The sequence below is a fragment of the Micropterus dolomieu genome, linkage group LG04, assembly GCF_021292245.1.
Source record: "Micropterus dolomieu isolate WLL.071019.BEF.003 ecotype Adirondacks linkage group LG04, ASM2129224v1, whole genome shotgun sequence".
Classification (NCBI taxonomy): domain Eukaryota; kingdom Metazoa; phylum Chordata; class Actinopteri; order Centrarchiformes; family Centrarchidae; genus Micropterus; species Micropterus dolomieu.
Window position 1 is genome coordinate 18160895 of NC_060153.1, and position 11968 is coordinate 18172862.

The 11968-nt window shown below is 41.8% G+C and overlaps 1 protein-coding gene across 1 annotated transcript; it reads left to right on the forward strand.

Moving 5' to 3' along the window:
- Positions 1–6919: 6919 nt before the first annotated feature.
- On the forward strand, positions 6920–8273 carry LOC123970101 (zinc finger BED domain-containing protein 4-like). The gene is made up of 2 exons (XM_046047978.1): positions 6920–7339; positions 7540–8273. Exons 1-2 carry the CDS (start codon positions 6954–6956, stop codon positions 8198–8200), a joined length of 1047 nt encoding a protein of 348 aa, XP_045903934.1. The 5' UTR covers positions 6920–6953; the 3' UTR covers positions 8201–8273.
- The last annotated feature ends 3695 nt before the right edge of the window (positions 8274–11968 follow it).

Below are 11968 nucleotides of genomic sequence, written 5' to 3' on the forward strand. Positions count from 1 at the left end.
TAAATCGAAGAGGTTCAGAGTCAGACCTGCGTCTTACCAAGATTGTCGCGTTATTATACATCACTTATACTTAATATTATGTACATGAAAATAACGTTACCACGTAACGTTAGAATAATTTAACATTAAACGGGTTGTGAACCCTGCTTGGTTTTCACACCGTTAACGTTAGTAACGGTTACAAAAACCTTGGGATATAGTACACGGTTAATGTAACTAGGTTATTTTGCGATTTATGCTGCTTACTGTTTGGTGATGTGAAGCATAAAACTTACTTGAACATGTCGTTTTGTTTTAGGGAGCAAGGAGCAAACTGCCCTCTTTATTAAATTGAGGGGGGAGAGCGACCACCTCTTCACCAGGGCAAAGTTTTCTGCCAACGTGGCTTGGAGGTAATTAAAGTATCAATAGCCCTTTCGCAAGATCTGCATTTAATCATCGTGTGCTTAAAGTTACAGTTAAATGAGCCGCCATCCTATTCAAAGCCTTTAACAATAAGATAACTAGTAAATGGGGCAGCCCTTTGTTGTGTTTTTGTGTCTCTGTCCTGTCCTGTCACCTTTTCCAGTCTTTTTACCATGTACCGCAATTTCCCCACTGTGGGACAAATAAAGGGTTTTTCTTATTTTATCTTATCTTTCTTATTTCTTTTGTTTATCTGTGATTAGGACAATTTTGGAGAAAATGGGCCTGTGGGGGAAGGTGACTTCCCTCCAAGCGAAAAAAAAGTGGGACAATTTAAAAAAGAAATGCAAAGTATGTATGTATGATTTGAAATTGATATATTCTGTATACATTTTTGTATAAATTGTTCACTGTGCAGCATAAAGGGAAATATAAACCGCATTCATCTTACAACCCTGTTTTAATATAATACATACATTTACCTTGTACGTTGTATATTCATTTCATTCATTTTAGTCATGCACGTTAATAAACACAGTTGCTGAAATTTTTTTTTCTGATGTTGTTATTTACCATGATTGGTTTCCTGTGCCTTAGGATTGCAAGTGTCCAGGGTCAGGAGAGGGTGTAGGGGGGAAGCCCACTGCTGCAACTTGGCCCTGGTTTGTCCTCATGGATGAGGTGTTGGGACAGATGCATTCCACCACCCCACCTGTCGTAATTGCCTCTATCCCTGAAGACACACCGGGGCCAAGTGCTGCAGTGGGTGACCAGGAGGAGGAAGAGGAGGAGGAGGAGGAGAGCCAGCCGAGAAAGAGAAAGAGGGACAGAGAGGGTGAGCTGCTTTAGCTACTAAAGGAAGACATGAGGTTGCAGAGAGAGCCAGGCATGGACAGGCTGTTCTCTCTACTAGAGAGACTTTCCGAAAAATAAATAAATCCTTAAATAATAACATATACAATATTTATTAATCAATTAAAATAAAATATTTGTTAAATAAATTATTTTATTTTCTGTGGTCTTTATAACTAATAGTATTTACAGCATATTTACAACATTTATTCTGAGCAGGGAGACCCTGGTGATGCTGTTGGACCTGGATGGGCTGCCACAATAAAGACCCTGGTCAGCAGGACATCATCTGGGGTGGTCTCCAGAGTGTGTTGCAGGTGTGGATGCATCTGTCCAAAGCATCGTCCATCAGTGGGTTTGCAGGGCTGGTTCAATCGACGGCTGCCATGTCACTAAGATGTTTTAGTAAGAGGCAAGAATAATAGGCAGTGCACGCAAAATACTATTCACAATCTTATTTTGACAAAATAAATCTACAAAATATTTCTACAGGCAAAATTATTAGGATATGAATAGGAATTTACCGATCTTTTACTTGCCTGTTAAAAATATTGTTGGTCAGGGGGCACCTCCTCCAGGGCAGACACCTCTGCAGACAGCTGGTCACGCCAGGGAGCACCGCTAACTGTCTCCAAACCGTTCTCCCCCTCATCCTCTGCCTCGTCCTCCTCAGGCTCATCCTCTGGGACCACAATGTCACCAGCACCAAGGCAGATGTTGTGGAGGATGGCACATGCTGTTATGACCTGAAATGGTTAAAAATATATTTCATTCTGAAAAAAAAAACATTTATGCTTTTTGATGAATCTGTCTGTTGATTTACTCATTAGTACAGTAAAGAAAATACTCACGTGAGGTACAAAGGTGTGGTGCACCTCCAGCGCTTGCAGGAAGATGGCCCGGAACCTGGTCTTCATCATCCCAAAAGCACGCTCTTTAATGGATCGTGCCCTGGAGTGATGGCTGTTGAAGCGCTGGGCTCTCACACCTTGTATTGGCCTCTTGTAGGGAGTGATGAGGGGATCACATTACACCACTCCACTCTGAGGTCTTTACATTGACTGTATGTCAAAGAATTGATTTCAATGATCCTGCTGTTAGTTTATAAAGCACTAAATGGTTTAGGGCCAAAATACATTTCTGATCTTCTGCTTCGTTATGAACCATCCAGACCTCTCAGGTCGTCTGGGGCAGGTTTGCTTTCTGTCCCCAGAGTCAAAACTAAACAAGGAGAAGCAGCGTTCAGTTATTATGCTCCGTATATCTGGAACAAACTCCCAGATAACTGCAGGTCTGCTGGAACTGTCAGTTCTTTTAAATTAAGACTGAAGACTTTTCTTTTTACCATAGCTTTTAATTAAATATTTAAGATTTTTGTTTTTACCAATGCCTTTAACTTGTAGATTGATAACTTACACTGCACTGTAATTTTTACTGTCCTGTTTTCTTTTTCTTTGTTTTTAGCTTTTTACCATTGCTTTTAATTAAATATTTACACGGTGAGAAATGAGTAGGTAATTGAGTGAAAAGATAATGGGAGTGAGATTGAACAGAGTTAAATCTCACGCCTGAGTGATTTGCAGGAACCTCTGTAAGGAACCTGTAAACGCGCAGGTGGGTCCAGATTATAACTGGATCAAAGCGGCCTGCGGACAGACATGTCCTGGTTTCTCTATAGTGTCCGAGGGTTTTTGGAGTTTCAGTGGACCCAAAGATTGCTATGGACCCGAGTACAGACTAGCTAGAGAGAGTAGATTAAGTGTACTTCTCTGTTTATTCTCTTTTCAAAATAATTGTAACTCAATTATTTGCTCAACCCCTCAGCCTTATTTTCTATTTAACTCTTTTAACCCTGATTATACACTGCACTGTAACTTTTATTTTTTAATGTGTATTTTTTTCAATTTCCCTATGTTGCTTTTAAACCTTTTTTATATTTCCCTGTTGCTTTTATGTTTTATGAAAAGCACTTTGAATTACCTTGTTGTTGAAATGTGCTATACAAATAAACTTGCCTTGCCTTACTGGATGTGCACGCAGCCAGGGGGAAAAAAGCGCTTCGGTAACCGGTCAGAAGACTGTATTCAACCGCTGTAATCAATGTAGACTACGAATTGTTTGTAAATTCTTGTTGACTTAATAATAAACTGCCATTTCAGAGATGGATCTGTTTGTTTATGTTTCATTTTGCATATTAATATAACATACACAAGGTCAGCGAAACCGGATGTAATATTGTTTAAGTCAGCTGCTAGCCAAAAAGCTAAAGGAATAACGAGGGACAGAGGCCATTAACTTAGCTGTGTCACACTCAGAGATGCAAAGAACATGGTCTTCCGTAAACGTTGTTAGACCAACAAAAAGCTTTCAACCACTAACAATTTTGTATTGAAGCATCTGCTAAGAAACGTGAAACTCTTGCAGCTAACGTTACTGCCAGTGAAGCATCCACTTGGAGCAGACAAACCCGGATTCCCTTGTTATTTTTCTTGGTGACTTTAACAGGGGAAATCTCAGCCAAGAACTCCCCAAATACAGACAGTTTATTATGTGTCCAACCAGAGAGGGGAACACTTTGGATCACTGCTACACCACAGTTAGCAGTGCCTATCACAGCATCACACGCGCTCCACTGGGACACTCTGATCACGTGATGGTCCATCTGATTCCTGCTTACAGGCAAAAACTACACTCTGTAAACCTGTAATGAGGACATCAAAGAAGTGGACTAGTGAAGCTATTGAGGATCTTCAGGCGTGTTTGAACTGCACTGACTGGGACGTTTTCAAGACATGCTACCAACAATCTGGATGAGTTTACAGAGGCTGCGACGTCCTACAAATAAATGAATAAATGTACATCAGCTTCTCTGAGGACACATGTATACCAACACGCACAGCTAAACTCAGACAGCTATGGTTGGAAAAGGAGGAGGCATTTAGGAGTGGTGACAGGGCTGGGTGCAGGGCATTAAAGTACAGGTTTAGCAAGGAGGCACGAGAAGCTAAACGACTGTATTCAGAGACTAAAGAACCAGTTCTCTGCAAACGACGCCACTTCTCTCTGGAGGGGGTTCAGTTCTGTCTCCCCATCCACCCTGAAGCACTGTGCTGATCAGCTGTCTCCAGTGTTCAGACATTTTTAACACCTCACTGGAGACATGACATGTGCCAGCCTGCTTCAAAGCCTCCTCCATCATCCCCCCAAGAAACCAAGGACCACAGGACTAAACGACTATAGACCCGTCGCCCTGACCTCTGTGGTTATGAAGTCCTTTGAACGCCTTGTGCTGTCCCACCTAAAATCCATTACAGACCCACTCCTGGACCCCCTGCAGTTCGCCTACAGAGCCAACAGGTCTGTAGACGATACAGTAAACATGGCCCTTCACTAAATCCTCTAGCACCTGGACTCCCCAGGAACCTACGCCAGGATCCTGTTTGTGGATTTCAGCTCTGCTTTTAACACCATCATCCCTGCCCTGCTGCAGGACAAGCTCTCCCAGCTGAGCGTGCCTGACTCCACCTGCAGGTGGATCACTGACTTCCTGACAGACAGGAAGCAGCACGTGAAGCTGGGAAAACATGTCTCTGATTCCAGGACCATCAGCATTGGATCCCCTCAAGGCTGCGTTCTTTCCCCCCTTCTCTTCTCCCTGTACATCAACAGCTGCACCTCCAGTCACCAGTCTGTCAAGCTCCTGAAGTTTGCGGACGACACCACCCTCATTGGGATCATCTCAAGTGGGGATGAGCCACCTCCAGGTGGGAGATTGACCATCTGGTGACCTGGTGCAGCCAGAACAGTCTGGAGCTCAGCGCTCAGAAGACAGTGGAGATGGTGGTGGATTTTAGAAAGAGCACAGCCTCACCCTCCCCCATCATCCTGTGTGACTCCCCAGTCACCACTGTGGACTCCTCCTGCTTCCTGGGCACCATCATCTCCCAGGACCTCAAGTGGGAACTGAACATCATCTCCATCATCAAAAAGGCCCAGCAGAGGATGTACTTCCTGCGGCAGCTGAAGAAGTTCAACCTGCCAAAGACAATGATGGTGCACTTCTACACCGCCATCATTGAGTCCATCCTCACTTCCTCCATCACCATCTGGTACGCTGCTGCCACCGCCAGCGACAAGGGCAGGGCATCATTCGCTCTGCAGAGAAGGTGATTGGCTGCAGTCTTAAAGTTCTGCATCATTAGGGGCGTGGCCGCTTTGATTGACAGGCGCCATTGCTGCCACTGCTAGCACTCGGTCCACTGTCTGTTAGCCTCACTCAGCTACACGGAGCTCTGAGGCTCAGCCTATCGGAGCATTTAATTACTGTCACATGCCAGAGAGGTTATCATGCTGAGGCGATCTCAGAGTTCAGTAGCTTTATGGCTCTTTGGAAGAAGCTGCTTAACTGTCCACCCATTGTTGTCTTTACAGGTGCCAAAGGAGCTGATTGCAGAACCCTCCAGATGTGATTAGCTGTGTCCAGCTCTTCAGGAGAGAACAGCTCCAGCTTCCAGCTCTACAGCTCCTGCTTTTCTTTTTACTCACAATTCTTCATTCATCATCAGTTTCATATTTTAATCTTAAATAGTGTGATATAAACTTAACAATATATTATAGTTAACAGCTGTAAATGAAAATATTAAGATGGTATATATAGGCTAACATTTTGCATATATGTTAGTAGCAAGTAAAAGGTGAAAGGTTGATGTTGTATACTGTTTTATTTTGACATTTCTTTAAGAGACAAATGTGACATTGACTGAGAAGTTACTCTGTTATGAAAAACAAAGAATTATCTGCACATAGTTTTGAAGCCCTGTAGGAGGTGTCATTTATTGCGACCTGAGAAGGTCTTGTGTAGTTTTACATTGTATAGACTCACCTATTTACTACATGGGCATTCGGTCAGCTCTGAGACCTCAAGAGTTTGCAAGGTCACAATAAAAAAACACCTAGTGGGATTCATAATCACTCTGTACAGATCATTCTTTGTTTCAGCACTTACCCACAGGATGGTTTGGATGTGCCCACATTATTCTGTGTTTAAACTAGACTTATATCAGAGCCGCAAACAAGGCACTCTTCATAAACTTCAGGCTCTGTTATACAGTATATGGGTACTGGTTGTATGGCTCCTTATTTATCTTAAAGTATAAGTTAGAAAGTAAAAATACTCTTGCACACACAGAAATACACTGCATAATTACTGGTAGTAGGAGTATTTTCACTTTTCAACTTATCCTATACTAATGTTCTTTAGCAAGAGTTCAGCTTTAATGTTTCATGTTTTATCTGTGGTATACGATTAGCTTTTCAGTAAGTAGTAAAGACAGGGAGTGCTAATATATAGAATTTATTACAAGTGAACCATACACCAGATCTTTTTTTTTTTTTTAATGGATCTATGATACAAATATGGACAATATTTAAAAGTCAAAGTAAACACAAGGAGAGAACCGGAGAGAACGCCTTTCCACGTCAGTCCACCCCATCAGCACAATGAGGACAACAATTACCTCGGAGTAACTGCACATTTCATCAGTGACACGTGGGAACTGAAGTCTTTTGCGCTGACTATATTAAAAACTGAGGAGCGTCATTTTGCGGAGGCTTGTAAAGAACAGTTCCTGTCTGTTGCACGTAAGTGGGACATCGATGGCAAGACGACAACAATAGGGACTGACAGTGCACGCAACATGGTTGCCGCAATTCGACTAACACGCTATGAACACATGAACTGTGTCGCTCACATGGTGCAGAGAAGTGTCACGGTGAGTCTTGCTGAGAGCGGCTTTGTAAATGCTTTGGCCAAGGTTCGCAAAGTTGTCGGTCATTTTAAGCACAGCCCAGCAAATGCTGCGGAGCTTCAAGCACAACAAGTCAGCCTGGGAAAGAAGCAAGAGTCATTGATCCAGGATGTTCCAACACGTTGGAATTCGACGCTGGAAATGGTCAAGCGCGTGAGCAGAAATAAAGAGGCTGTCATCGCAGCCCTGGACAATCAGGATCACAAACTCGTTTTGCCGACCGCAGCAGAGTGGGATAAACTGCAGAGGCTGGAGACACTTCTAGAGCCATGCAGGTAAATCAGTCTGTAACTTATCAAATAACATTGCTTTGATTATTTTCTGGAATGAATTAAACCAAGTCAAATATCAATAACTTGTATGTAAATAATAATAATGATAATAATAATAATAATAATAATAATAATAATATGTTGATAACCACTGTTCTAATAATAGACTGTCTCTGTGTGCATGTGTGTGTTTGTGTGCGTAGGTATGTAACTGAGCTCCTGGGTGGAGAGGCCTATGTCTCCTGTTCTGTGGTACTACCTTCTCTCTGCCACTTGCGTCTCAAGATGGAAGCCTGTGATGAGGACCCTGCATATGTGGTGAGATTCAAGACCAAGTTCAAGGAGGACCTAGCATCCCGTCAAGAACAGCTCAACAATGCATGGCTCCAGATTGCTACAGTTTTGGATCCTCGTTTCAAAGACTTGAAATGCCTGCCCAAGACAGACAGGGAAGCGGTGTGGACCACACTTGAACGGATGCTGCAACAAGAATCACCCAGAAAGTCTTCAAAGACACATGATGATGGGCCACCCAGGAAGAAAATCAGCCTTCTGCAAATGGGCTCAGATTCAGAATCAGAAGATGAAGAGGTCCAACCTGCCATACAGAGGTACAGAGCAGAGCCCACCATTAAATTGGAGGACTGCCCCTTGAGGTGGTGGGCATCTCATTCAGGAGCCCATGAGAAGCTGGCCTCACTAGCTCACAAATATCTAGCCACTCCTGCAACCACTGTTCCCTGTGAACGACTTTTCTCAGTTGCAGGTCACATTGTGAACAAGAAAAGATCAGCTTTACTTTCAGAAAATGTGAACAAATTAGTTTGCCTCAGCAACTGGCTGAAAGATGATGAAGCTCAGTAGATTTGAAAGGTGATGTTCAAACAAAAAGACCAGTTTCAGTGCAACATGTTATAGTAGTTTTATTGAAAATGGTTTTTTTTCCACATAAAAACGCAACAGATGACTCAAATTGTGCAAAAATATGGTAGGTCACTGTTATGATTTGACTACATTTATTGCTTTATGTTCAATTGAATGCTGTAAATTGTACATCCTGGTTAAGAGGAATGCCAAAGAAGAAGCGATGGGACATTACAAAAACAAATATTATGGTGTGTAGTATGTTTCAGCTTGATTTAAACCACCATTATTTGGCTGTGTTAATAAACAGACATAATATGAAAATTATGTATCTGTGTCTTTTTATTTATCTTTTGGTATGCATTTCAGGAAAAAAAATGGTTAGGATTCAGGTGTAATTGCAAATAGTGATTAATCCTGATTAATCCACTGAAAATTCTGATTAATTTGATAAAAAAATTTAATCATTTGACAGCCCTATTCTTTAATAAATAGAATAGGGTTAATTTAATAGAAGTTAATTTTCTAACGTAATTTAATTCATTACACAAAGTGAAGCATTTCAAACCCTTTTTGCTTTCATCTTGATGATTACGGTTTACAGCTCATGGAAATAAAAACTCCACTATCTCAAAATGTATAAACATTTTAGAATAAAAATACATCTCTGTATTATAAATTATACAGAAATCACTGGAGAAGAGCTCTCTAATCAGCTAATTAACTCTCTCAGTCTGGTTCTGATGCTCACAACGAACTTTTCCTCAGTATTCAAATTCTTTGAGATGGTCCTCATGATGATGCCTCAGTGTTTTAATGTTGACAGCACTATTATGTAACATACGTGGGAGAAAATGGAACAAGGGAGACTCTTTAAACGTTTTTATGTTGTCCTTTTAAGACAGACAATTTTATATCAGCTGTCAAATGTCCAGTAGCCAAGACTAGCAACATTATTTTAGACTCAAAGTTTAACCTTTGAGTAGCAGATGTGGAGGCATCAGAACTTCAACAAGATCTTGTGACAAATATAAAAAAACGTTACTCAAAATAGCGGTGTGGGGAATTAATTAACGTGATAGCAGTCATGGCTAACGTTTTACAAGATATACAGCTTCCATCATGTAACTGAGGACTCTACAGTTAGCTTATTACGTTTATTACAAGTAACATACTGAGGTGACGTCCAAATAAGCGACTCGTAACCGCTCGTAACCAACGGTATGTAAATTGATTTGCTTGAAATTGTTCATTTGAGCTGTAACAGTTAACGTTAAGTAAACTTAAGATAATTAATAACTGATTCATAGTTAACTGTTAACGTTGGTCTCAACAAAATCTAACTTTAGTGTTGCAAAATAACATTATAACAGATATGTGAGTTATTTTAATATTTTCCGGTGTCTTGCCTTGACTGTAGCTGGTAATGTCGGTAAACTGGTAACAGTCAGCCGCAGGTTCAGCCGGTGACGCACTGCCAAGATGGTGCCGGCCAGCTCCGCTAATTTTTTGCCTCAAAACGGCTCTTCAGAAACCAATGGGTGATGTCACGGACGCTACGTCCATTTTTATATACAGTCTATGAGCTAGCCTCATTTACGAGGCCCGGGTCCCCCACTGACACTCCCCCCTTGCAAATGATACAAATGTCTCTGCACATGTAAATACTGTTTCATCTCATGTCGTGCACAGACCTGGCATGTTGCACATATTTGTTGTTGATTGTTGATCTTTGTTGTTGTATATTTTTATGTTGTCAGTTTATATATTTATATGTACACAATATTCTCTTCCATTATGTTACTTCTGCATGGCACAGACCCAGAACTTTGTCTTATTTCCTGCTGCCTGTGGACACTGTATCATAAAAGGCTTGGCTTGACCTCGAGTCACTGTGCTCACTAGATTAATACAGATGTCTGAGTTAGAACTGTGTCATGAATGTAAGGCAAGTCATTTGGCTTCCTGTTGTTCCTTCTATCCTTGCCTGCTGGAAGCCAGGGCCATTGATGCCATTGAGGTTCAGGCCAATTGATTGTGTCATCCCCTCCAGGAACACAGGACAGGTCCGCCTATGGAGAAAGCCCCTTTGCGTCTGACTCTCAGAATATGTTCTGCGTTTTAATATTAAGCTTATGGCATTGTACTAAACATGCAGCACACAATTAAAGCCTGGCACTGATCAGAAGTGTGCCAGAGTGATTTGGCTGAGTTTTCGCTAACACCATGAGGACTGTCGTCCACTTGAACATTAAAAACTCAAACACACAAGTACCCTTTGCAAGCCCAGTCACACTAAATGCTGTAACCTTAGCAGTATTTGTTGTCTTGTTTCTTCGATGCAAATGGCAGCACAATTCCGTGGAACCCACAAAGCACTTCCTCAGGTTACTTCATTTGTATTTGCTTCAATGTCATCCTTTGCCCCAGGGGCTGTTATGAAACTTAGGCCATCTGATTAAAAGCTCCCTCATGTAGCATAACAGCCCATCGGTTGTCTGTACTTAGCTACAGACATTAGTCTCTCCACATGCTGCATGGTTGTTGAGCTCTGGGATGGCCCTACTTAACAGAATCTGGTCTGTCAGGCCACCATGTATATGCACCTGGGGCCTGTACCACAAAGTGAGTTCAACATACCCAGGATGTCTTTCAGTTATCTGGCTTAACTAACCCTAACAATTGCAGTCGGGATAAGTGGTACCACGAAGCTGGTTATCAACTCGGTAAGTCAACCCAGGCATAAGCGGAGGTAGCATGGGTGCATGGGGCGGCCCACTACGTGGACTATGAAGTTTAGGTCAGTTGATTGTAGTAGACACAAACAAACAATAACGGCACATGACGATACGCAGCACCAGAGAATTCAGCAGCTCTTATCAAATTAAACAGTCCCTTCACTTATGGTTTCAATGGTAAACCATCACAAGAATGATAATGACCAACAAACACACTAGATTCTAAGGAGACACATTTTAATAAACATAAATCATAAAGTAACATTTGTATTTCAAACAAATGGCAAACTTATTAGCACATTTTAACAAATCTCCCTTCACGCTCATGGATTATGGGAATTCTGAGGGACGGGCGTAGACTGTATGTGCGCAGCGGTTTATTTACGGCATCAACTTCCTCTGGAAGCCTCTCAGAAGCATTTCAGCAGCGTAGCATGTAGTTGCCCCACATTAATGACTTTTTGATTTTGTTAATTTGGTGATTAGTACTTGCTTTTTGTGCTTCTACTATGATTAAGTAGGCTACGTAGTAAAAATGTGCTGTGCTGAGAGTCTAGCTCCGCCCCCGAACCCAGGGTTATTGATTACTGTTGATCACTCATGTAGCCTATACACTTTGCTGTGTTAATGGTTGCTTTTTAAGTCGTCCTTATGGTAAAGGTTTTGGCCCGTTATTAATTAATTTCTTGTGAATGGTTGTGACAAGGTTTAGGCTATATAAAGCCTTTTCACACGGTCGCTCTGTGTTCCTCATCAACAGACAGGCAAACAAGCGCTCTGTGAGGTAAACATGGCAACGGCTTCTGTGTGACTGGCGCAATCCCGTTAAACTGTCGTGGTCATTCTCGTTTCACGCACATGCCCGCCCGCTGCCAGAGTTGAAATGTCAAACTTTTTCCTACAGTTTTCAACAGAGACTGATCAGCTGTTTGAGTTTCCTGAAGAATGTAAGTGTTTCTTTAACAGTCAGGCAACCAGGTCTTAAACAGGCAACAACCTTTGCTGCTGTCTCTTATTCATTAAAAATCAT